Source organism: Nilaparvata lugens, chromosome 3 (genome assembly GCF_014356525.2).
Source record: "Nilaparvata lugens isolate BPH chromosome 3, ASM1435652v1, whole genome shotgun sequence".
In the NCBI taxonomy this organism is placed as follows: domain Eukaryota; kingdom Metazoa; phylum Arthropoda; class Insecta; order Hemiptera; family Delphacidae; genus Nilaparvata; species Nilaparvata lugens.
The window spans coordinates 82,474,391-82,502,294 of NC_052506.1; the positions used below are offsets into that span (position 1 = coordinate 82,474,391).

General features: G+C 35.4%; 2 protein-coding genes across 2 annotated transcripts in view; one reads left to right on the top strand and one right to left on the bottom strand.

Annotated features, from left to right (window-relative positions):
• Positions 1-26,153, bottom strand: part of LOC111043285 (WD repeat-containing protein 35) — a 99,516-nt gene extending 73,363 nt beyond the window's left edge. The window contains exons 1-9 of the mRNA XM_039422917.1: positions 25,898-26,153; positions 21,590-21,701; positions 19,931-20,097; positions 16,132-16,244; positions 12,993-13,008; positions 12,760-12,919; positions 10,797-10,942; positions 6,851-7,072; positions 4,373-4,508 (exon numbers count right to left, since the gene is read on the bottom strand). Of these exons, the coding sequence (XP_039278851.1) occupies positions 4,373-4,508; positions 6,851-7,072; positions 10,797-10,942; positions 12,760-12,919; positions 12,993-13,008; positions 16,132-16,244; positions 19,931-20,097; positions 21,590-21,701; positions 25,898-25,921 (1,096 nt within the window). The 5' untranslated portion in view covers positions 25,922-26,153. The remainder of the gene's footprint in view (positions 1-4,372; positions 4,509-6,850; positions 7,073-10,796; positions 10,943-12,759; positions 12,920-12,992; positions 13,009-16,131; positions 16,245-19,930; positions 20,098-21,589; positions 21,702-25,897) is intronic.
• Positions 26,154-26,428: 275 nt separating this feature from the next.
• The window catches only part of LOC111043294 (probable ATP-dependent RNA helicase kurz), a 33,378-nt gene continuing 31,902 nt past the window's right edge, over positions 26,429-27,904 (top strand). Inside the window, exon 1 of the mRNA XM_039424800.1 lies at positions 26,429-26,733. Within this exon, the coding sequence (XP_039280734.1) occupies positions 26,644-26,733 (90 nt within the window). The 5' untranslated portion in view covers positions 26,429-26,643. The remainder of the gene's footprint in view (positions 26,734-27,904) is intronic.

The window sequence follows — 27,904 nt, forward strand, 5'->3', positions numbered from 1 at the left end:
TATAAGCCAGTTCTTTCCTTTATTACATCATAGATTATGTAAATTCATCTAAAACTTTTTTGTATTGTAAACTATTGTATAAGAGTGTATAATCCAGTTTATTGTAATCTACATGAATAGAGAACTTAAATCAATCAATATAGAAGATGCTTTAGATGCTTACTACAGTGAACCGTTCTTGGTTAATTCGTCAAAACCAATACCTACTATTACTTCAGGCAATACCTACTATTACTTCAGGCCCCACAACTAATTAATGACGTCATAACATGTAGATTGATTCTTCCTAGTTCATAGTAGTTTCTACTAGCTTATCAATGTAACTTTTGATACTGTATCGATTTTTTATTGGATGGAATACTATCTAAATTTCAGATTAAAGACACTTGTATTTTAATAAATAGGAATTTTATTGAAATAAAATTTATTCCACAAATGCATTAATTTATCCATACTTTCAGCTTGACAAACATAGGCCAACTCGATTCAGTGATAGAGCTATTGATAAATAATTTCATCTCAACCAAATATACTTAATAATAGCCTGTATCAGAGTCGAAGGAGAGGTAAATTAAACATAAACCAAATTTTATTTAACTCTTTTTTAGAAAAGAGGCTCCCACAAACTTGATCACAATAAATCTGTGGTACAAAGAAACCCATCAGAAGACTGTTTTTCAGTTAGGTAAAACCTTTAATATTATGATGTTATGGACAGTTCCAACACTTTGCATTTACTTTTTTATTTATTAGTTCTAAAGTTCTTTCACACACTTTATTCACACTGTTTTTCCACACTCTAATTACACTGTTATTTCTCATTTTATTTACACTGTTCTTTCACACGTTAATTAAACTCTCCACTCACACTTTATTTACACTGTTCTTCTACACTTCATGTAAACCGTTGTTTTGTAGAATTGAAGTTCTTTCTTCTTATCGCTCGTATCCATTCTCGTTTCAAAGTTTCATCTTTCGAAAAATAAAATACCGTACGGAAACTTTTGGAGTCTTGTTATAATTCCCGCAACAATTAGGTACACAACAGTATCCCATGATTTAAAACCCCAAATTCATTATTACTTTTCACAAACGAAAATTAGAAGAATGATAAACAAACCATATTCATTGAAATGGAAGACCGTGAAAATTGAATTTGTAATTCCAATTTTGTTGATTACCATATCAGATGTGATAACAAACATCAGCGCTCTTATTTCGCTTGCTTACCGACAGTAGATCATCGATGATCTACATGTGATGACGTCAAGGTTTATTAGAGATCAGTTGTGAGGCCTGAAGTAATAGTAGGTATTGCTTCAGGCCCCACAACTGATCTCTAATAAACTATGACGTCATCACATGTAGATCATCGATGATCTACTGGCGGTAAGCAAGCGAAATAAGAGCGCTGATGCTTGTTATCACATCTGATATGGTAATCAACCAAAATGGGAATTACAAATTCAATTTTCACGGTCTTCCATTTCAATGAATATGGTTTGTTTATTATTCTTCTAACATTCGTTTGTGTAAAGTAATAATGAATTTGGGGTTTTAAATCATGGGATACTGTTGTGTACCTAATTGTTGCGGGAATTGTAACAAGATTCCAAAAGTTTCCGTACGGTTTTAAAGTTTAAAACGGTATTTTCTTTTTCGAAAGATGAAACTTTGAAACGAAAATGGATACGGGCGATAAGAAGAAAGAACTTCAATTTTACAAAACAACGGTTTACATGAAGTGTAGAAGAACAGTGTAAATAAAGTGTGAGTGGAAAATTTTATTAAAGTGTTGAAAGAACAGTGTAAATAAAATTTGAAATAACAGTGTAATTAGAGTGTGGAAGAACAGTGTGAATAAAGTGTGTAAAAGAGCTTTTGAACTAATAAATTAAAAAGTAAATGCAAAGTGTTGGAACTGTCCATAACATCATAATATTAAAGGTTTTACCTAACTAAAAAACATCTCCTGATGGGTTTCTTTGTACTACAGATTAACTTAATTGTGATCAAGTTTGTGGGAGCCTCTTTCCTAAAAAAGAGTTATATAAAATTTGGTTTATCTTTGATTTACTTCTCCTTCGACTCTGATACAGGCTATTATTAAGTATTTTTGTTTGAGATAAATTTATCAATTATGGCTCTATCACCGAACCGAGTAGATCTATGTCTATCAATCTGAAAGTATGGATAAATTATTGCATTTGTGGAATAAAGTGTTTTTATTTCAATAAAATTTCTATTTATTAAAATACAAGTGTCTTTAATCTGAAATTTAGATGGTATTCCATCCAATAAAAAATCGATACAGTAACAAAAGTTACATTGATAAGCTAGTAGAAAATACTACGATCTAGGAAGAATCAATCTACATGCTATGACATTATTAATTAGTTGTGGGGCCTGAAGTAATAGTAGGTATTGGTCAAACAGGGTGATGGGCTCTCTCCAATTCTATTCAACTTGGCCATAGAAGAAGCGCTTCAAATAGTAGCTCAGCAAGATGTCGGTGTAGAGGTTGGATCGAAGATTAATGTGTTGGCTTTTGCAGATGATGTGGCAATTATTTCAGAAAATATAGAGGACATGAGAACTCTCAACAAATTGCTAATAGAAGAAACCGTGAAAATGGGCCTAATAATAAATGACTACAAAACTAAATTTATACATTTTACAAGAAACCAGGGGGAAAGGATGGGCAGCCTAAAAATAGATGAACATGAATTCAAACAAGTGCAGGAATTCAAATATCTCGGAGTAAAAATCTCAAGTAGAAATTTGGATAGTTTTGAGATACAAAATAGGGTAAACTCAGCAAACAGGTGTGTGTATGCCTGCAAAATACTACTTTCTTCAAAGTCCCTATCTCACAGAACAAAGCTCAGACTATACAAGACAAGAAGTCCAGTGTTACTCTATGGGTCTGAAACTTAGAAAGTGACCAAGAAAGAAGAACAAAAGCTCATAGGGCCAGTTGCACGTCCATCTGTTAAATATGAACATTAACGTCGATTAACAAATCAGCTCTAGTTTTACAAATTCATTTCTGTTCCACCAAGATCGGTTAGTTTTTAATCCCGATTAAGTTTACCGGTTAACTAACCAAGACTTTAACGGTTTCACAATCCGGCCACACTGTAATTTAACTGACACAAAATAATTAAGGTTATGTTATTGAAGCGGTGAATTTGAAACTGAAAAAATATTAACAAACGAGATCATGGTCCAATATTATTAGACAAAGAAAAAATGAGTTTGATTTCAATTTTAATAAGAGAGAATATTTACATAATAGAAAACTGATAATGATAGGTATGTTGTAAAGTAAAAATGAGGTTATGTTATTGAAGCGGTGAATTTGACCATTCAATACAGAGGCATGCGCGCATGCGCCATGAAAATGCTCTGTCTGTCGCCAGTGTCAAGTGCTATGCTGCTAACAGACACAGATATCGAAAACTAACCTCAAAAATCAGAATCTAATTTTGAATGCTAATATCAGCTAAATACACTTCTCTATTTTATTAATGAATGAAATTCATTCATATATTTAGCCCATACTTTGAATTTTTAGTTTTTCTACCAAAAATTAATTGGAAGACAACTATCAGTAGGTACCTAACCGGCGTTAGTTGTATTTAATTCCCCGTGAAAGGCCTGTTAAAAATCTTCTATGTCGAATAGTTTAACCAGCGTTATTTTTCGATTTTTACCTTTGTGCAACCAAATTTTCTTCTTTTCAACTAATCGCTATTAAAATGGTGCCAACTAATCAGAATTAAAAATTGTTCACGCCGGTTAGTTTAATCGGCGTTATCGCTTGAAATTTCTGTTTTGTGAAACCAAAATGCATCGGTTAGCACTAATCTCGATTAAAGTACAGCATTTAATCGTGATTAAAAGTTAACCGACGTACGAAAAACTGGGGGATAGTGTTTGAAAATAAAGTGATGCGAAAGATATATGGGCCGACGTACGAGCAAGGAGAATGGAGGAGGAAACATAATAAGGAAATCAGAGACCTCTACAATAAACCAGACATTGTAAGTGAAATAAAATGTAGGAGATTACAATGGGCTGGGCACATACTCAGAAGAGGAAAAGAGTCCAAGCTGAAACAAGTTTCAACGCCCAACCCTCTAGGAAGAAGACACCGTGGGAGACCCAGACAGAGATGGTGGCAACAGGTCAAGACTGACATGGAGAGACTTGAAGCGACAGAAAGAGATGCTGAGGAGCGAACTACGTGGAGACAGTTTGTTGGTGCGGCCAAATGTCAACTTAGATATAGATGGCCCTGGGAGTAAGTGAGTTTAGATGCTTATTCTTTAACTAAATTATGTTGACAATGAAATGGATGATTACTGACAGTCGACAGGCGTAGCAATGGCGTTGCAGAGAAGTAGTCCGTACGGATTTGCTGAGTCATCAGTTCTGACCGCCAGCACACAGTGGTCCTTATGGGAAGCCACACTCAGCAGACCTCTCACCGTTTTATGATGACACTGGAAAATAAAACATTCAATCTATCTTACTGTATTTTTTAAATATTTATGAAAGTAAACACTCAGACACTAATGGCAGAGACAAATGATACTAGCAGTATTAAACGCTATCTTTATGCTACAGTTGTAGGCGTCTCGCAGCTTTGCCTGCGTGACTTTGAAACGGCATATGAACAAGGTATGGTTCGCCGAATAATATTCACGGCTTAGCAAAAACATCAGGCTTCAGAGACCCTAGATCCCTACACACAGAAATTCTTCATGAATGAGAGAGTTGCAGCCTATCACTAACAATGAAAAGAGCATGTTGAACGAATGCCAGCTGATAGGCTATTGTGCTAAAAGGACGTATTCCAAAAAGCTCCTTGTGTATCTTTTCGTTTGCAACACGTTGCTTTTGAGAAGATACAAAAGAGCATCTTTTGCTAATGGCAAGATACAAAAGAGCATCTTTTGCTAATGGCAAGATACATTAAAGCGCCTTGTGTATTTTTTCAGATGCAAAACGTTGCTTTTGAGAAGATACAAAAGAGCATCTGTTGCTTATGGAAAGATACATTAAAGCTCCTTGTGTATTTATTCAAATGTAACACATTGCTTTTGAGAAGAAACAAAAGAGCATATGTTGCTTATGGTAAGATACATTAAAGCTCCTTGTGTATTTTTTCAGATGCAACACGTTGCTTTTGAGAAGATACAAAAGAGCATCTGTTGCTTATGGAAAGATACATTAAAGCTCCTTGTGTATTTTTTCAGATGCAACACGTTGCTTTTGAGAAGATACAAAAGAGTATCTATTGCTTATGGAAAGATACATTTTCAAAAATGTTCGTTGTTTTTAGTGACCCTTCGCCGATAGGCAAAGCTTAAAGGAATAGAATAGAATGACTGCCTTTATTTTTCCTAGATAGCGAAGTTAGGGCGCAGTCAGCCCTCTCTTACACTCAACTCTCTATTACATAAATTATAACAATACAAAAAATATCATTAGAAAACGAACAATATCTTCTTATTTAAAATAATAAAAAAATTTAATAGTAATAAAATAATAACAAATTCTAAATTGTTGAAGAGAGAGAAAAACAAATTACCTTGAAAATAATACACAACAATGCTGAATAATAGTATTTTGTGAGAGAATAGAACAAATAGTATTTTGTGAACAACTAAAGGACAGTCTGTGTTGAAGAAAGCTTCTCTTTGGTTCAAGTGAAAAATTAATCACGAAAAATTCAAACAGCTTTTGCTTCTTATTCTTTTTGAAAAAACCTTCTCTAATTGGTTCTCGTAAAATTAATCATGATTAAAATTCAACATACTTTTGTGCAACCGGGTCCTTGTTCACGACACATTTTGAGATTATTAGATAGCGAACCGTAAATTTGAATGATGAATTGGGACTATGGAGGAGTAAAGATAATGATGAGCGCCAAATTTAAAATCCAATGTGCTAATATGGGGCAAAAATCACAAACCATGATGAATTATAATTATTGCACTCACCTCATTTCTCATGCTGACAATTGCTATTGCCAGCTTCTCTTGGAATTAAATGTGATTACACGAGTTATTTAATTATTTACATTGTATTTTACTTTTTTTATAACCCATGTCTACAGATGGAAATAGATTAGAAGTTGCATTTGTTCAAATGCTAATTAATGAATAGTTCATATTAAACGAAAATACCAATTAGATGCTTTAAATCAACCCGAAGACTTCTGCTACGGCAAATATTGACAACAGGGTGAACAGCTAGATGGAAATTCGATGAGCGCTACTATACAAGTTTTCGATCAACCGTTCAACCCCGATATATATCGCGATCAATCTTCCGTCCATACGCTCCAATTATTATAACAATATGGTCGGTATCTAACAGATTGGTGCAATATATCGTTGCGTGTGGACCAGGCTTTATACATTTTATCCAATGTACCTAGAATATATATATTCTATAGTGAGGTCCACGTTATAATGGCAGTGAAGAAATATAGCAGAATCCGATCCTCTGTCTTGCAATGCTTTCTATATACGGTAGCTGATACAGGTTTATTGATGTAATATTTTGTTCATTCTTGATCAAAATAATCATATAAGCAAAAAGTTATACTTTTCAATCATTTCATAATAAATTTCCATAATTAAGATTAAATATTTTGTTTATTAATCATTAATTCTACATTGTTGAAAGACGATCTGACGAAGCGAGAAAGAGATCTATCCGCTTTGTTGAATGATAGAGAATGACAGCAATACAATTGCTAATCGAACACTGCCATTATAACGTGGACCTCACTATAGGTAAACTGCTTTTATCAGTCTACCTGGTTTGCACTGACCTCTTTGTTGTTGGTGTCCCAGAATGTGACGTGTGTGCCGACGGCCGAGGGTCGGTTATAGGAGTAGACGACCACACTGTTGGAGAAGTATGTCCACTTGTAGCTGGGCCGAATGTTGGCGAAGTAGATGTAAGAGTCGACCGACAGAGCCACGCGGAGTGAGCCTCCCTCCCACGCGCATGACGACACCGAACGACCTGGCACCTTCAGCGAGCGCACCAACTGAACATAACATGCAAATACACAAATTGCCTTTGGAAAATACACAAATTGATACCATAAACATTACATAATTATACTGACGGCAGTTGTACAGAGTAGTGCAGAGGGAATGTAAGTTTTTCAAAAAGCTTATGTTTCAAAATATCCGTTAACTGTGTAATGGAGTTTGTTATGTAAGTGATGTCACTGAATAGAACTTGTTTTGATATGTTTTTATTTTAAATATCACTTCCCTTAGTATTGGGGTATTTTGTAATGATGGGGAGAATGTCTTCTTTCTATTGGTGTCTGAATAGTTTTTATTCGACCTGTTATTATTTTCAATTGATGATTATCTTTGTTCGTTCGTGCGTGTCAGGTGATAGATGATTAAATGCCTAAATTAAAAAGTCCACTGTTTTAACAGCTTCATCATTAAATATAAAGAGGTCTTGTCGAGTGCAAGACAGCATTTTAGGAGGTGGTCATCTGACTGTCTTTATCTTTGTCAATGTCGAGACATTTCAAGCTGAAGTTTCGACTTGCTAGGAACATTTTTGCTCGTCATGCATGTTGTGTCATCAGCAAGAGGCTTCCAACAAAAAACTGCTGTCTATCATAAAATAAACAACTGATAGCAATAAATAAACCACTGGAAAATGTCAAATAATAATAATAATAATAATAATAGAAAAATAATTCAACATCAAAAAGAGCAGCTAAGAAGAAACTGAGATACAAAAACTTAAGCTTGACTCGGCGACGGGAGGGGGTATTGACCTGGAACAAATGTTGGCAGACGGCCCATACTTTGCCATTTCAGTCGCTATGGAGCGTTGGAACGTACAACATCGTGTGTTCGCTGTCTAGCAGTTTTAAAAACAATGAATCTGTAGTCACAGTGCAAAGTCTTCTCCGTCAATATTCTGACTCGATTCACATTTTCCGGACTACGAACTGAACGGGGAGGACCAGGTGCTTTCTTCTCCATCACAGAACCAGTACTTCTAAATGCTACAACCCTTCGGAATACAGTATTTAGATCAGGCACTGCACCTCGACGTCCAACTATAAAATAATCAATATTAATCAACATCGTCAATATTTTAGAGTTGGACGTCGAGGTGCAGTGCCTTACCGAAATACTGGTTCTGTAATGAAGAAGAAACCACCTGGTCCTCCCCGTTCAGTTCGTACTCTGGAAAATGTGGATCGACTGAGAATATTGACGGAAAAGATGTTGCACTGTGACTACAGATTCATTGTTTTTAAAACTGCTAGACAGCGAACACACGATGTTGTACGTTCCAACGCTCCATAGCGACTGAAATGGCATAGTATGGGCCGTCTGCCAACATTTGTTCCAGGTCAATACCCCCTCCCGTCGCCGAGTACAAGCGATTTGAAATCATGTGTATCCTCTGCACCTTCCTGTATATAGACGCTGCCACTAACGGTAGGACATGCATGATACACATGACGCCATACATTGTTGTGTCATCACAGCGAAATGCTCCTAGCTTAAGTTTTTGTATCTCAGTTTCTTCTTAGCTGCTCTTTTTGATGTCGAGTTATTTTTCTATTATTATTATTTGACATTTTCCAGTGGTTTATTTATTGTTATCGGTTGTTTATTTTATGATAGACAGCTGTTAAACAGCGGTTTTTTGTTCGAAGCCTCTTGCTGATGACACAACATGCATGACGAGCAAAAATGTTCCTAGCAAGTCGAAACTTCAGCTTGAAATGTCTCGACATTGACAAAGATAAAGACAGTCAGATGACCACCTCCTAAAATGCTGTCTTGCACTCGACAAGACCTCTTTGTATTTAATGACGAAGCTGTTAAAACAGTGGAATTTTTAATTTAGGCATTTAATCATCTATCACCTGACACGCATGAACGAACAAAGATAATCATCAATTGAAAATAACAACAGGTGCTGTCTTGCACTCGACAAGACCTCTTTGTATTTAATGACGAAGCTGTTAAAACAGTGGACTTTTTAATTTAGGCATTTAATCATCTATCACCTGACACGCACGAACGAACAAAGATAATCATCAATTGAAAATAACAACAGGTCGAATAAAAACTATTCAGACACCAATAGAAAGAAGACATTCTCCCCATCATTACAAAATACCCCAATACTAAGGGAAGTGATATTTAAAATAAAAACATATCAAAACAAGTTCTATTCAGTGACATCACTTACATAACAAACTCCATTACACAGTTGCCGGATAATTTGAAACATATTTTCGTGTTTTAATTTTTCCTTTCAGTTCTTCAACCCTGAAACATTTTCAGCACTACTGGAATACCGGGGTCCGGGGATGATATTCTATATACAAGTCTGTGTTGAAATTAGAAATCCGAATAAGTTTCAATTTTAAACAATTTGACAACACTGTAATTCATTCGGATGGTGGGATAAGTCTCTACTTATTTTATGTAACTATCAATGCTGATATTCAGCTGTGAACATATAGGACATTCTTTTGTCAAATGAAAATGTACTCACTCTCTAACATACTTCTCATATTACTGATACGAGAATTTTTATCGATACAGTATTTTTATTGACGAAATAAATATTTCAAATTTTAAATTCATTTATTGCCAAAAAGAAAACAAACAATAATTTATTCATACACATAAATACACGAGCAAAAATAAAAATAAAATGTTCATAATACAATATTACACATACATGCATATACATGAGAGCTGAAAAAAACAATTATAATATTTCTAGGCATCACCAGCAAAAAGAAAAATCTTTGCCCGCTGGTGAGAGTTGCTTACAAAAAATCCTTAAAATAATTAGAAATTGAAACGAAAAGCTTTATAACAAAAGTAGACACAAAATATACTTTAAATCAATATACTCTAAAAATGTGGTCCAAAGTAGAATAATTCACACCTATATTGATAATCTATAAATTGTCAGAATTCAGAGAAATACCAAACTGAAACAGAAAAAAACAAATCACAATGCTAGGTTCAAAGTGAAGAAATATTCACCTTTAATCCACTCCGTTATGCTCTTCTTTGATATTTTATCATTTAAATCAAAAGGTATTGCATTTATTAATTTGCTGCTTGTGTAAATCAATTGTCTTCTAATAAAAGTTAACTTTGTAGGATAAATTTGGAATTTTTCTATTATATTTGGTCTGAAGTTGTAGATATGTTTATTTAATTTAGGAAATTTGATTTTATTTTTCAACAAGTATTTAAGTAAAGTTTTAACGTAGAGTTGTCTATCTCCGCTTTTCCTCCTCCTTCTCCTTTTCCTTCTCGCCCCCATTCGCTTCCCGTTTCTTTTTACATGCCATCTAATGACGCCTTTCATGTCTAGCTTACTGCCCTGATTTTTATTACGATTCTGTCGCTCATTAACGTACCTGCAGCAGTATTTCTGTCATTTCCCTAAATAAAAATTATATATATATATATATATTATATATATATATATATATATATATATATATATATATATATATATATATATATATATATTTATGTCATTATTTCAGTATATATATATATATAATATATATATATATATATATATATATATAATTAATATGATTTCATTTAGTTTAAACCTTGAGACTGGGTCCTGGGTGGGCATCACACACGTTAACATCTCGCGTGATCGGAGCATGTTCAGAGCGCGTAGGCCTATATCTTATATGAACGCACCTTAATATGTATAAGAAGAGAAACACCTACCTCTCCGAAAGGCGTGAAGAACTGGATAATGTTTGTCTCCTTGTCGTCTCCAGTTAGCATCGTCGATCCAGTGATGGCCAGGATGCTGCCATTATGGTTCCACGCACAGAATGTCGCACTGATCCCTGTGTCTAACTGAACGGGGGCTGTAACCAATCAAAATTACCCAAATCTATTATTTTGATTAACTCGTGCAGATCAAAAGAAATACTATATTGCATTTGTTCAGATGCTAAAGAATTCAAACGATTAGGCCTATTAAACGAAAATCAATATTAATTTTTATCAATTAGGCTAGGGCCACACGAGCGCACATAGTGCGTCCGTTGCCAATGACACCACACGAGCGTTGAGTGTGGTGCGTCAACGTCAGTTGGCTTTACGCAATGGAAACAGACGAAGCAATAACTTTTGCATGTCTCGACGTGCGTTGTAGCATTTCTGCGCAGTTCGTTCGTTCAATCACCGTCCGTTACGACTTCCGTTACTTGGTACTCACGTACCTCTTGTGTTGTCACCAATTCACTTCTATGTATTTTTACAACGGACGTCAAAATAGTTATTTGTATATCAAGAGTGAAAAGTACGACTTTTTCTCCCTGAGGGAAAAAGTTTGAAGCCTGAGGCGAAGCCGAGGGCAACAATTTTCCTGAGAGAGAAAAAGTATTTTTCGCTCGTGATGTACACAACATTTTTCCTCCATCTACATTTTTTTATAGAAACTGCAAATAAAATCATTTTAAAAACTTACGTATTGGTGACAAAGTTTCCTAACAACATAACCTAAAATCTAAAACCTAAAAACCAGTCGGCTGATTGGCACTGCCGATTGCGCTATCTATCGGCAAAAGTTGTAACAATTATATCAGCTGAGCGGCTACCAAAAATGGCTGACTCCAGATCACGCGTTTCAGATTTGAATTGCAGATCAAAAATATTTGTTGGCTGGTATTTTGAATAGAATAAAATATTTTTAAAATTGTTTTAATTTTTATCGTCTACAAAATAAGAATATAATATCATACAAACGTATATTTCATGAGTTGATCAAATTTCTTGTTGTGGTATTGAATTCAGTTGACTCATGACAGACACCTCTATTACGCTTTCTCATCTGAGCTTAGACCTTCTAACCTATTACATGTGAGTTTTTGAATTAGAGATGCTTCCTATGTTATTTAAATGGAGTCACTTTTACTCCCTAGGGAGTTTTTCAGTTTTTTACTACCGAGATCGAAAAAGTGACACTTTAGTATTATGTTTCAGGGAGTAAAGTAAGTACTTTGGACAGTAGCTGGAGGAAAAGTAAATTGCAACGGACGCACTTTGTGTGCTCGTGTGACCCTAGCTTTACCCTGAAAATTTTTACTGCAAATATTGACAACAGGGAAATCAGCTATAGTGAGGTCCATGTTATAATGACAGTGGAGAAAGATAGGTGAACAACGTTGCCGATCCTAAATGCCGTCTATAGACGGTAGCTGATACAGGATTATTAACTGTTCATTCTTGTTTAAAATGCTCAATTATATTTTATTAAGCAAGAAATTATATTTTTCAATGATTTCATAATGAATTTTCATAATCGAGATTGAATATTTTGTCAATTAGTTATATTTCTACATTGTTAAAAAACGATATGGCAGCAGAGCAAAGCAAGAAAGAGATAGCGTTATCCGCTTTGTTGAATAATAGACAAGGATCATTGCAATATCACTGCTAATCAAACACTGCCATTATAACGTGGACCTCACTATAGTAGGAAATTCTATGAGAGCTGTAACCAATCAAAATTATCCAAATCTGTTAATTTAATTAACTGGATGATGAGAATCAACTCGTGCAGATCAAAAGAAATACTATATTATTGTATTTGTTGAAATGCTAAAGAATTCAAATTAATTTTTCTAGAAATAAAGTACCCAGCCTACAGTAACCAGTATCGATGAAATTAATAAAGTACCATCGTCATTCTCTCGGCGCATAATCTGCACATGACCCGTGTTGAAGCAGATGGCCAGACAGGGACACTCTTCCTCGATGTAGCCGTTACGACCGTCGTACCAGCACAGACCAACCACCTGCGCATGCGCACTGATCACGCATTCAATGTTCACTTTCATCTAAAAACAAAAACACATACATAAATACATTGGCCCATATGAATAAAACCAGAGCTTTACCTTATACTCTTACCTTATGCTCCTGAGCTCTGAAGAAAATGCTCACGTATTTTGAAGATTTTTCATCAGCTGATTCGCTTTTGTAGCATTAGTTTGTTTTTATAGCTCAAGGAAGCGCTAAATATGCAAATAGGGTGCACCGCTTGTGTTTGCGTCGTCTGCTCTGTTTTCTATTTATGAATAGAGTTTTAGGTTAGTTGAGTTTAGAATTTTGAAATAATAGCGTAAAAAAATGTCATCTCTATAATAACCTTCAGCATATTCTTATAATATCAATAGCCTTCTTATAATCGTCCACACTCTCATCTTCTTAAATGCCTATCTCCTATTTTGTGATGACTATCTTTTGTATTTATTCTTTTGTAGGGATAATGGTGATATATATATATCATATGGTTGTGATCGTATCTGGTATAGTTTCCTCTCCCTCATACGGATTAGTTGAGCCATTTTACTATGAGCAAATGGTGATAAGCTGCTCTAGACTAGACTCGCCTTTTTTGAAGCATTTGCTTCTAGAGCAAATGCTCTAGTTTATTCATACAATTTTGAGCAAAAGCATTTACTTTTGAGCAAATGCTCAAACTATTTTTTTGATGAGCATGAGCAAAAGGTTTTGCTCACGTTTATTCATAGAAATTGAAGCAAATGCTGCATATTTTAGAAGTATAAGCAAATGCTCAACTTTATTCATATGGCCCATTGTTCAGGGTCGAAATATTATTATTATTATCATTTTGTCATGTGAAACTGTATATATGAGCATAGCTCTAACAGTGTATGACACGTTAATTGAATAATATTAAACTAAATCTAGTTTCAAATAAAGTAGTGCAGCAGAGGAAGGAAGAGTGAAGCTAAAGTGAAGTCCACGTTATAATGGCAGTGGAGAAAGATAGGAGAAAAACGTTGCCGATCCTCTGTCTTGTCAATACCTTCTATAGACGGTGACTGATACAGGTTTATTGATGTAATATTAACTGTTCATTCTCGTTCAAAATAATAAATTATATTTTATCAAGGGAGAAATTATATTTTTCAATAATTTCGTAATGAATTTTTATAATTTAGATGAAATATTTTAATTATTAATTCTACATTGTTGAAAGACGATCTGGCAACAGAGCAAAGCGAGAAAGAGATAGCGCTATCCACTTTGTTGAATGATAGACAAGGATAGGAGTGGCCCTAGTCGAGTGGATTAGAAGCTGGCTTTGTAATCCAAAGACCCGGGTTTGAATCCCAGCCCGGGCAAGATATTTTTCTCGGGCCACTCTCGTATTTCGGATGGACACGTTAATTGTCGGTCCTGGCTGCCTAAAAAGCAGTCGTTAGGTCATGTCAGAGGCCCTGAAATTGATCAGTTGCGACCTGAAAACTCTGTAGTTGGCACACCTCACATCCTTCTTCAGTTCTTTTATGTACTCCAGTCTTGCATTCCCTCCATTATTCTCTATGTTAGTTCCTCATGTCGAAGAATATGACCAACTATAGTCCGAGAGATATTACTTTCAACATGAAGAGGGGAAACCAGTTTCTCGTTGCACAGTTTGTAGCATGGACAGTGTAGTGAAGAGGAGTAAGCATGCTGGATGTAAGAGGCAGTGATTAGTGAAGGAAAGAGCATCGGGCCTCTCTGTCTACGAGAGAAAGCCACGTAAAAAGTAATATCTCTCGGACTATAGTTGTTGTGCTCTTCTTCTTTTTATTTCTTTCAGTAGACAACCTCTCTCCCAAATCATTGAAACACCTCTTCATTTGTTACCTTCTCTCTCCAACAGATCCTCAGCATTATTTTGTAGCACCATGTTTCAAAAACAGAAATTCTTCTCTCTTCTTTCACACCCATTGTCCAAGCTTCACTTCCATTAAGGTCCTTTAATTGACCGAACTTAGTGAGGTCTATGTTTCAACTCGGATTTTCTTTTGTCTGACTGTATGTAACGCGATTACAGCCAAACGCGTTAATAGAATTCGATGAGATTTGGCAGGAATGTTCCTTTTTCAACTGCGCATCGATGTATACACAAGTTTTTTTTTGAAATTTTGCATTTTAAGGATAATATGAAAAGAAGAGAAATTCCTCCATACTCCGATATCATCTACTTTGAAGATAGGATCAATCAGACTTAAGAATTATTCATAATCAATCAGATCACAAGTGGATTATTCATTGCATACATTACACAGATGTCTGGCCGTGTCTATTTCTATAAGGTGGGGTTTCAATATTTTCTATGATACGTGCCCATCAGTATCAATATTCTCACATTTGAAAAACAAATTTAATAGGTGACTGTAGATAAAATAAAAAATTATGAAATGAACTAAATAATGCTGAAGAAATTATAATATTCTTGATTGACAAATTTTTTTTAAATAGTTGAGAAATATTTTTTTTATCAGATGGAAAGATTATCACGGAACTGGATAAATTATCATATGTGATAAAAATTCAAACTTGAACTGAGTTTATTAACATAAGTCCGTTTTTGATCTTGGAGAAAACAAATAACAGTTTTAAGAGTGAAGCATGGATGAATGACAGGAATGGGAAATATGAGTAAACATTCTAGGATGAAACACTTGGTTTATTTACTGATGCTTCTAACCACTCAGTTGGAGAATGCTTACAACTGGTTGAAGGCGTATGGCAACCTCTTGCTTTCTTTTAAAAATAAAAATCTTTGAAAGAAAGTTGCTGGCCAGTATACTATTTTGGAAAGCCAATTTTCTGACTCCAGCTGTTTAAAGTCTAGAACTTAGCTAAATCCCGAGCACGGAAACCGGCCCTAAGTCACAAATCGTAATATAGATATTACTGGACGAGAGCAACAGGCCTATGTTATAACGTCAGAGAAGAAAGATAAGAAAACAGCGTTGTCAATTCTCTGTCTTATTTCAAATCTAGTAGTTCAATAGCTATTTCTCCAATGTGGTGAATCTAGTTTGATATTGAAGTTTGTCCGACAATGTTTAGTGCCGGTTGCACAACAGCCGGTTAAATTTTAACCGTGATTAATTCCACGAGAACCAATCAGAGATGCTGTCTTTTCAAAAAACGCCTTCTCTGATTGGTTCTCGTGAAATTAATCACGGTTAAAATTTAACCGGCTGTTGTGCAACCGGGCTTTTTTTTTAAATTATTTTACCCATACTCACCGTCCTCATAAACTATACAGATTTTCTGTCCATCGGAATTCCAAGCCATGCCTTTCACCACTGATTTATTTCTATTATTTATCATTTCTTCGTACCAGGAGCCCTAGAATCAAAAATGATCATGCCTCCAACCACAGGTAATATCAAGGTTCTACTTTGTGTATATAACTATAGTGAGGTACACGTTATAATGGCAGTGAAGAAAGATCGACGCTCAAGATGAAAGAGAAAATAAAGATTGATTGATTGATTGAATACTTTATTTATGTAGATTACAATATATACGGGCTTTTACACTTACATCAATAGCTTACAATACAGAAAAATTATAGATGAATTTGCAAAATATAAATAATAAAATAATTATTGAGCTGTATATGATATGAAAAAAAGCAATTTGTAATAACTATAGATAAAATAGATAATATTGTTATGCATCTACATAAATTGGCGGAGTTTTGGACATATCAATGAATATGTTAGAATATTCGAAGTATCCTTCCCACTAACTCTCTACCAAAAGACAGAGAGAGTGTGAGAGTAAGAGTGAATGTGAAGAAGAACAACGTTGCCGATCCTCAATGCCTTCTATAGACGGTAGCTGATACAGGTTTATTGATGTAATATCAACTGTTTATTCTCGTTTTAAATAAACGATTTTATTTTATAAAGCAAGAAATTAAATTTTTCAATAATTTCGTAATAGATTTTCATAATCGAGATCAAATATTTTGTTAATTAATTATTAATTCTAAATTGTTAAAAGACGATCTGGCAACAGAGTAAAGCGAGAAAGAGATAGCGATATCCGCTTTGTTCAATAATAGACAAGGATAGCAATACCACAGAATACATACAGAATTGTAAGTATCAATCAAACGCCTATCAAACCAATGCTTTTTACATCTCGCCAATACTTGAGTGCACCAAGACCATGTCAACGTTACTGCGCCATTTTGTTAGAAATTAGAATTACAGCTATCCTGGTCTTCTGATTGGCTCGCGGTAGTGAACGAGACCGATTGACCCGCATCAGTGAAGTGATCCGAACCTCCCGGAATAATATTACAATGCTGAACTTTCTTCGAAGATGGCGAATTTTTGCGACAGGATACTAGCCGACTTTCCATTCTGTATCGTATTCTGTGGCAATATCATTACTACAAACACTGCCATTATAAGGTGGACCTCACTAAGTGTAATCAATACCATTTTAATCAACAACTTTTATTAATAGTACAAGTTTAGGTCTGCATCATCTGTATCATCATAGGTCTTGATCTCATTGTATTGTATTTCTAGTAATCTTTAAATCTTATTTAAACTTATTTTTGATTTATTATTTCATTTTCATAATAGAAGCAAACTGGATCACCGATCTGTTACTTCTACACATTTTTTTATCAATAAATAAATAATCATTGTTGATTATTTAATACATGCTCTTGAGATTATTGACTATGTAATAAATATACCCATATATTGTATCACTGAGAAAAGGTCATGACTGTTGGTTGATTTCTATTTGTTTGTATTCTGCAATTTGTTGGTCAACTATTTTTTCATATGTTGTCCACATGAGTGTAGGTGAACAGACAATGAATTCCAGGAGCGGAATGAGGATCGAACCCAGGGCTGGAGCTGCGCTGTACTGAGATTAATTTTGAAATTAGATTAACTTTTAATCATTGTTGGTAGAATGGAAAGCAGTAATGCTACTTATTAGGTAGCTAAGTGAAACTCACCAGACCTCAACCATATATAGGATTAGATTGGAATTCTCTATTTATAAATGATACAATATATACTGGCTTATATACCAATTAGTATTGAATGACATTATTGCTAAATATTCAATGAAAATAAAGATTGAATGCAATTTGAATAACGATAGTACAGAGTGCGGCATCAAAACTTTATTTTTTGAAAATCTCACTTTTCAGTTAGATGATGACATAGCGGAGTGCAAGTAGTCACATTCGAGAGGCATGGTTTTAAAGTTCTTGCACAGATCAGTCGCCATTATGCATTGGAGCAATTGCGTTCGCCTTTGAGGCCTACTTATCGAGTGTCTGTTCAGTTGCTGCAGCACAGCGCGCCTTTCGGAATCGGTTCAATTTAGCCTCATTAGCCAGTGTTCCAGACCGGAAATCAATTGTTTCGTGGGTTACTACGTTTAGGAAAATAGATCAAAAGATCTAAAGGTCCACGGCCCATTAGATCACATGAAAACATCGAGACAGTGAGAGCTTCAATTTTGCAATTTACAAGGCGTTCAGCACGTAAACATGCGTCAGCCCTTGGACTTTCTGATCGTTCTGCACGAAGACCTTCATTTCCATCCATAAAAGATGGATATGATTTACAAAATGGATGTTTCGAAGAAATACTTCTCAGAATGCCTTTTAGAGGCGATCGAAGGAATACTTCCCATAATGCCTTTTAGAGGCGATTTGCAATGGCCTATCGAGAAAAATTCATTTAATGAATGGTTATCAAACATAATATTGTATCACGTACACCCTGAGTAGCTTCAGAGGTGGGTGATTGATACCCAGGTGTTGTTCCTGGATGACTTAGCTCAGACGTAATGTGGGCGGGGAAAGGAGGCAAGTCGAAGTTCCTCTTCTTTCTTCTTTGTGCCTCAGCTGGCGTGGACAGCACCTCCTGGTGCTTCTGACGGCGTGGTCGCTCTCTTCTCTGATGACACCACTTCGAGGTAATTTTGTATTGGCCTTACGGCCTCGGTTCCGCCCCAGTATAGTAGGAAGAGGAAGGATAGACAGGAGGGACGGTAGCCAACGGGCCGCTGTGCCCGGAGAGGATAGAAGGATAGGGACGGCAGCCAACGGGCCGCTGTGCCCTGGGAGGATGGGAGGATAGGGACGGCAGCCAACGGGCCGCTGTGCCCTGGGAGGATGGAAGGTTAGGGACGGCAACCAACGGGCCGCTGTGCCCTGGGGGGATGGAAGGTTAGGGACGGCAGCCAACGGGCCGCTGTACAAGGACAGGAGGTCAGGGACGTACGGCAGCCAACGGGCCGCTGTACAGGAGAGGAAGGTTGGGAGCAGAATGCTGTGGTCTGGGGCTCGTCCGGCGATTATATACTCTCCCAAAGTAGAGGGGATGGAGTTGTGCCGCCGCCAGAGGCGGTAAGAATCCTCTCGATGCGCGGAAGATGGTGCGCCATCGGTAGCCTCCTTATCTCCGCGGTCAGCTAGCTTGCTGATAGCCGGGCGTTTTTCAATAATATTTATTAATTATTTTCTCATCACAATTTTACTTTGTGACAATTGTAGGTTATGTATTCTATGCTATGGTGAACATGCTATCAGCGCATGCACAGAGAAACAAGCAGACTACAGTAATCGACCAATGAGAGCTCAGATAGTTGGAACTGTACCAGGTCGGACAATTTACCACACTTCGACTGTGGGGCAGAAAGTTGGAACTGGAACAGGTTTCTGGAACAGAATCTGTCAAAATTCCTTCCATGGAACGTGTTACTTTTTACTAGGTAAATTGTGAATCGGACAATTTACCACATACCATGTATACAGAACGTGCCCAATGTAGTGTGTTAATGGGAAGGATATATAGATGGGAAGGATTGTATAGATATTTTATAATATTGTACAAATAATTGTCGATTCCCTGAAAAGGACATACAATATTATACCCTTCCCATTAACACACTACCGGGAGATCTTATAGGGTCTTATAAGATAGGTATGATTGAATGAAAAGAAGTGAATGATGTGAGATCATTGATAGGACGGACATAATTACCTTGTACAACATCCACACAATGATGAGGCCATTCTGATCACTGGTGGTAAGCTTTTGGTGTTGCTCATTCCACGTGATAACCTGTATTTTGCCATTATGTCCCTCCAGTGTTTGGTTCATGGACAGATTGGCTGGAGCTGCCAAACCCTTCACCTTGGCATCTTTACCTGCCAAAACACCAATCATCATTTTCAGGTCACCAACGTTCTTTTAATGATTGCAACAGATTATTGTAGTAAATAACTTCTACAAATTGAAATTGATTTTATTGATAAAATATCTGGTGTGGTACACTCACACAACTTTCCTTGCTCATTGAACTGTAAGCCTCATTCTTGAACGAGAATGAGACCCAAAGTAGACCCATGAAAAGCAACCCACGCCGTTGGAGGCTTTATAAACCATTGCTATAGGATTATTCATAATCAATCAGCTGACAAGTGGATTATTCATTGCATGTATTACACAGATGTCTGGAGAAGCCTAGCAATGGTTTACAAAACATCCCACGGCGTGGGTTGCTTTTCGTGGATTAGCGTGGGTCTACTTTGCGGCGGGCCTAACACAAAGACGATTGGCGGCTACGTATTTAAAACTACGATCATACTATCGTATATATTGTTGTCAGAGTACATTTTTCCTTGTGTAAATTGTGAAATATTATGATGATTTTTAAAAAGTCGTCAAAACAGCTGTTCTACAGATGAAATATCTCGACTATGTGATCTTTTGAATAAACTGCTCTGCCTACCTACCTCATGCACGAGAAGGAGGTTACAAAGTCCATTTCTCAAAGATGGGGTGGACCCCCTGTTAGTTTCCCAGGAAGGAGACTTATGCCAGTTGATAGAGTTGATTAACTATACAGGGTATGAATTTGAAAAAATCGGTCTAGTCATTTTTGAGAAAATCGTGTTTCAACAAAATCCATTTTTCTCAAGAATTTTACCTAGCCCCTGAAATTTTCCCAGAAATGAGACTCATGCCAGTTGATATGGCTTATAAATAGCTATACAAGGTATAAATTCAAAGAAAATAGTTTTGAGTCGTTTTCGAGAAAAACGTGAAAACATGGTTTTTTAGTTATTATCCGCCATCTTGAATATTATTTTATTGAATTTCTTGTTGTCGGATCCTCAAGGTATAAGGGCCATAGGTTTAAAATTTCAAGTCAATCGGTTAATTAGGAATAGAGTTATCGTGTTCACAGACATACACACACACACACACACACAGACCAACACCCAAAAATAATGTTTTTGGACTCAGGGGACCTTGAAACGTATATAAAACTTGAAATTAGGGTACCTTAACTTTTTTTGGAAAGCAATACTTTCCTTACCTATGGTAATAGGGCAAGAAAAGTAAAAACTGGTTCAACAGTGGATGCTAATTTATTCAGAATCACACACACACACACACACACACACACACACACACACACACACACACACACAAAAATCATGTTTTTGGACTCAGGGGACCTTAAAACGTATAGAAAACTTGAAATAAGGGTACCTTAATTTTTTTTTTTTGAAAGCAATACTTTTCCTACCTATGGTAATAGAGAAAGGAAAGTAAAACAAGGTACACTAAGCAGGAAGTTAACTCTATTAATTACTTAAATTCTACCTAGAAATTAATTGAATTTTTTGTTACCTGGATCAAGTTTCAAAACTTTCAACAGGCCGTCATCACCCCCCACTCCAATCCACCCTTGTTCGCTGCTCCATGCCAGGCAGTTGATTTTTGTGTTGTTCGGTATCGCGATCTGAAAAACAATAAACCTATAAATCGGAAATTTCAACTCTGAATATCATAGTAGTTTCACGATCCATAGAGCATGCTTGAATTTATCTCCAAATTTTGACTTGTAATTTATTGCAGCTATTTTCCACGGTAACTTGATTAATTCAATATGAAGTGATAATTAAGTGTTATATTTAAAAATAGTTTGATGTTCTAGTTTCTATAAATTCAAAATGTTTAGCTTGTATATATTTTTGGACGAAAATTGAACTTGAAGGTTTTACAATAGAAACATAACCTATTTTTTGGATATTTTATTAATTTATCAAAATTTGGGAATGGAATAGATTTGGGCCAAGCCTGTTGTTCCTTCCTAATCATATTCATATGATTTGTGATTCTATCCACGAATAAATAAATAAATAGAACTTGGAATGAAGTTCACACCATAGCTGAACAAAACTTATTACAAATTAAGAATTGGCTAGATGGAAATACCCTATGTTTGAATATAGATAAAACTAGCTACATAACCTTCTCACTAAATGAAATAGGGTAGCCTGTTGATAATGAAGAATTAAAGCTCCAATCAAGGTGCACTTCAGACCTAGGAATTTGTGATTGTCCCACTATAAAAAAGTCAATAATATCAAAAACTTGGGAATAATAATAGATGATCATCTAAAGTGGGATGTACATATTAAGTCCGTCTGTAGAAGAATTAGATATTCATCTTACAAATTCTAACAAATAAATAAAATTCTAAATAAGAAAGAATTAGAAATAGTATATCATGCTCCAGTTAAATCAATTCTGCAGTATGGCATTGCTGTTTGGGGGGGGGGGTGTTTCAACTGTCATATTGAGGAATTATCCGTGGCGCAAAAACTAATCATTAAAATTATTCTAAACAAACCTGGATTGTACCCTACCGAGATGATCTTTAGTGACTTTAAGGTAATGACAATACGACAATTATATATTAAAACCAACCGTAAATGAATACTTGATAAAATATAAATCCCTTTTCCTCCACCTACTGGCTAAATTACTTACTTTACTCCCTGAAACATAATACTAAAGTGCCACTTTTTCGCTCTCGGTAGTAAAAAACAGAAAAACTCCCTAGGGAGTAAAAGTGACTCAATTTAAATAACATGGGAAGCATCTCTATTTTAAAAACTTACATTATAATAGGTTAGAAGGTCTAAGCTCAGATGAGAAAGCATAAAGAGGTGTCTGTCATTGAGTCAACTGAATTCAATACCACAACCAGAAATTTGATCAACTCATGAAATATATGTTTGTATGATATTATATTCTTAATATTAGTAGACGATAAAAATTTATACAATTTTTAAAATATCTTATTCTATTCAAAATACCAGCCAACAAATATTTTTGATCTGCAATTCAAATCTGAACCGCATGATCTGGAGTCAGCCATTTTTGGTAAACACCCAGCTGATATAATTGTTACAACTTTAGCCGATAGATAGCGCAATCGGCAGTGCCAATCAGACGGCCGGTTTTAAAGTTTTAGATTTTAGGTTATGTTGTTAGGAAACATTGTCACCAATACGTAAGTTATTAAAATGATTTTATTTGCAGTTTCTATAAAAAAATGTAGATGGAGGAAAAATGTTGTGTACATCACGAGTGAAAAATACTTTTTCTCCCTCAGGAAAATTGTTGCCCTCGGCTTCGCCTCGGGCATCAAACTTTTCCCTCAGGGGGAAAAAGTCGTACTTTTCACTCTAGATATACAAATAACTATTTCCTCGCACTTTAAATTGGCACTTTTCCTTCGCACTTCAACAGCATACCACGGTCTCTTCCACAGCCATATCAACTATGGTATTGTGCTGTGGGGTCATGCAGGTGGCTGCAGAAGGATTTGGCTCCGGTAGAAAAAGGTTCTCCGGATTACCACTGCTTCTCATTGCCTTGAACATTGTGCGCCAATCTTCAGGAGACTGAAGATTATGACAGTCTACAGTCAGTATCTGTTCAGCTCCCTGTCACTGTTGAGAAGAGGACAGCAAACCCATCTTCAAAGAGGACAAGTGCATGATCACAACACAAGACAGCGGGCTGACATAGATCTACCTCATGCAAGACTCACACGCTCACACAGTAGTTTTCCTTTCAGTGCGCTAAAAATATTCAACAGGATGCCAGTGAGTCTCCGTGTGCGGGAAGTGAAGATATTTGAGAGGATGCTTCGGGCAAAGCTTGTGAACCTGCCGCTTTACTCCCTGAATGAGGAGGCAATACAGAGTTTTTTAAATTTGCTTTAACTGCCACCCATCTCGATCTTATGTTTGACCTAATGACGCAATCTATCCAGCAAGTGCTGGTCATGGATGGAGAAAACTGAATTACTGAAATTCAATTGTAAATCATTATCATTTAAGGCCCACTGCAAATAGATGTCACATATCACACCAATATTGAATGTTTTAGGAAACATTTGATCTATATAAGCATTCAAATAATAAACCTTATTCCGGACCACTTTCTCATAGACTCTAAGATTAGTAGAAAAACTAAACTAGAAATAAAAACCTGGAGTATCGACGTATGAATCTCGAGATTTCTTTTCAAACTACTGTTTGCAAGGCCAATTCTTTTAGATACATTTATTTGTTAAAAGTGGACTCACTGGCTTACAATTTTTGCACATTTTCTTTTCTTATTTCCTACTTTCTTCTCCAATACTTCCCTTTTCTTCTCCTCTTCGCCCTTCATTCCTTACTTTTATACCTTCTACCTGCCTATTACATGGAATAGTTGGCTAGGTATTCTTCCTCATTTCTTTTTTTCCAGTACACCCAGCCAAGAAGCCTGTTTTTGTATTTTATTAGAAATTTATTCACTTTGAACAATTAATTACGACATAGCAGTCAGGTATTTATATGAATAAAAGCTATTAGCTTCTACTTACATTAGTGTAGCGCTTTCGGACACTAGTTCCTTCATCAACACTCTTGATCTTGAACTTGAGTGTTGATGAAGGAACTAGTGTCCGAAAGCGCTACACTAATGTAAGTAGAAGCTAATAGCTTTTATTTATATAAATACCTGACTGCTATGTCGTAATTAATTGTTCAAAGTGATTATTTAACAAGCAGTTTGTAATGGAATCAAACATTGAAGAGAAATTTATTTTTGATTGTGATTTGATTTCTTTTATGTACCGTATATTGTATTGAATTGAATAAAATTATTGATTGATGATTGATTGTATTAAAATTGCTTTTAGAATAATGATTAATGACCACCTTGATCTTTGTGACTAAAGTCCGTACAAAATAGCTTTTGACTTGGGAGGGACATGCGCAGCAGAAAAAGCATACAGCGGTAGGGATACAGAGGCGCGATGTGACCGTTCTGAACCGGACAGCTTTCTCTAACTTTTAGTGACTGATTATGTGCTCATGCTACACAAGCAAGTTTCCGGTCTGAAAGCTGTCAGACGACTGAGTTTAATTGACAAATTGGCAACTGCGCGTCTACCTATGACTCTATTCATCACTGTAATTGGCTGATCTCCCTTTATTTCTCTGCGCCGCATGTGGCCGCATACTCCTCTAAGTCAAAAGTAATTTTGTTTAATAGGGATTGAAAGGAGTATCAGCCTATTGTAGTTTTCATGTATTACTTTTCAGGCTATAGAACTGATTAGAGATAAGAAATCTATTGAATAAACTCAACTATTAAGTTTAAAAATTAAAATGCCAACAAGATAGCAGGCGTAAAAATTGAAATCAATAAACTATTTTTGTTTAGAATAAATTTTGTTTGAAAATATACATAATGTATCAAATATTAATTATAATGTACCATAACAAATATTATGTCTGATGTAGAATGAGTTCTACTCATTAAATAAGTTATTGTCAAACTTAATTTTTCTAACCTTTTTTTTATCAATAAAATGTAACCTATGTGTAGAGCCCATGTATTTATGACGACTGTGATATAGCCTACATACATTTCTTGCTATTATTGTATTTATACAGAAATAAAAAATTTTAATAGGTCTATCTTAGCAATTGAATAAAAGCTCCTAATCAATTAAGAATTGAAAAAGAGATTTCATATTAGAAAAGCTGAAAGGTAGTAAACCCGGCTAGGCTATTGCTATATCTAAAACTTTGCCTTTGAAAACCCAATTACAATCTATTATGAATAAATAAACAATTTATTACTTACCTTCTTACTCAGATAGATGAACATTGAGATAAATAATAGGAACTGATGGTTCAGAAGCAGTGAAATGTGGATTAAATCATGGTAAATACCGGGGGAACATCAACTTGTACAAAATACTGCATAGAAAGTTTGGGAATCGCCGTAACCAAGTAATAAAGTGTAAACAAAACAAACTAAACCTTGTACTAAAAAGTCGAACAACTAGACATCGAGCCTTCAAATCTAAAAATATTGAACCATTTTTTGCACGTCAATTTCCACTCTAGTTGTCAATACTCATAAAAAATTAAACGTATTCAACTAGATTCGAAAATGTTATGATTAAGAATTGGGAAGTCATTTTTAACATACCTATCAAATAAATTATTGAAAATTTAATTATAGAGATAAATGCGATAAATTGAGCTGATGTTCGATATTTTGTATCAGTAATTTTAATATCGGTAAATAAGACACCAGTAGATGATATGTTCGATATATTGTATCGATAAAGTACACTAGTTTCTCATTCTTCGATTCTTATTTTTTGTATTTTCCTGTTTCTACTTTCAAGCATTCAAGTCATTTCAGGTTATGTTGGAGTTGAGTTCACGTGTTCTCGTTGAATTTATATTTGATTCTTTAACTATTTTTGAAACTCTATAGTCCTTGTTACATAGTATTTATCTGGTCTTATTATGATAAGAATATTTTAATGTTTGTTTTCAACTTGAGGATTTGATAGTAGGCCTTGAATTTTCAATCGCATGGCAACGATGGGAAAGCTACAAAAGGGCTACAACTGGAAAGCCAGACAACCAGGAAATTTAACAGAATCAAAACAAAAAACTACAGAGGTATGTACATTTCATTAATACAATGATACATGTTATCTCTTTCTGGAAAATGTCAGTTTTAAAATGTTATCCATTGCGGGGCTCAACCTATAATTTGCTGAGTAGTAGACATAGGCCTAGGCCTAGGCCCGGCTGCACAAAAGCCGGTTAAATTTTAATCGTGATTAATTTCACGAGAGCTAATCAGAGAAGGCTTTTTGAAAAAAGGCTTCTCTGATTGGATAAATTTTAATTGTGATTAAGGCTTTTTCGAAAAAAGGCTTCTCTGATTGGTTCTCATGGAGTCAAATTTAACCGGCTTTTGTGCAACCGGCACTCTGATTATAAGTTGAAGTGTGGTTTCTTATTTAGGCTTGAAAAAATAAACTAGCCTATTTTAATAAAATTGAAAAAAGAAATCGGTAAAATAGTATATTTTGCACCTAGGGTCGAAAATGTACGTTTTCCGGCTCGAGATCGCGGTTTTCAAGTTCGAGACGAAGTCGAGAACTTGAAGCATTCGAGAGCCAGAAAAACATTTTTTCCTACAGTTACGTTGAAAAGTGGCCATTGCTGCACTGATTACAGAACGCAAAGAATCACTTTTCCGCTCTAGTGCGGGAAAATTTTTTCTGCACTCCAGATTTGCAACATTGCAACGCAAAATACTTAGTAGGTTATATGAAGCAACAGTGCAGCAAAATCAAAATGAAGTTGGTAACAGTGAGTGGGCTGCTATAGTGAGCAGAGGTGCAACGAAGCACAACGCGCAAATTATTAATTATATATTATAACCAAGGACAGCGACAGCACAGTGCTATAATAAATTAAGGTTTTTATCAATAATAGAATTACACAGAAAAACATTTGATGGATTTCAGGAAATTTTACCCATAATTACCCACTTTTCATATTCAATGGTAACTGTAGAAAAAAATTAATGTGAAATACGTGCGCAAAGTTCCTCTGCTGCACTCAAGAAACCATTCCTAAACGTTTCTTTCGGTGCAGCAAACTGTCACTTTGCGCACTAGTTGCACAAATAACTATTGCCCGTGTTGCGAACGCTATTTTTCGCCACACCAAAAAAAAACTTCCCAATATATAAGAAATTGAAAAATAAATAAAATTCAAACAGCCTATTTTGATAGTTTGAATCTTGGTTATGACAACTTTCACTGTCAATTAATTT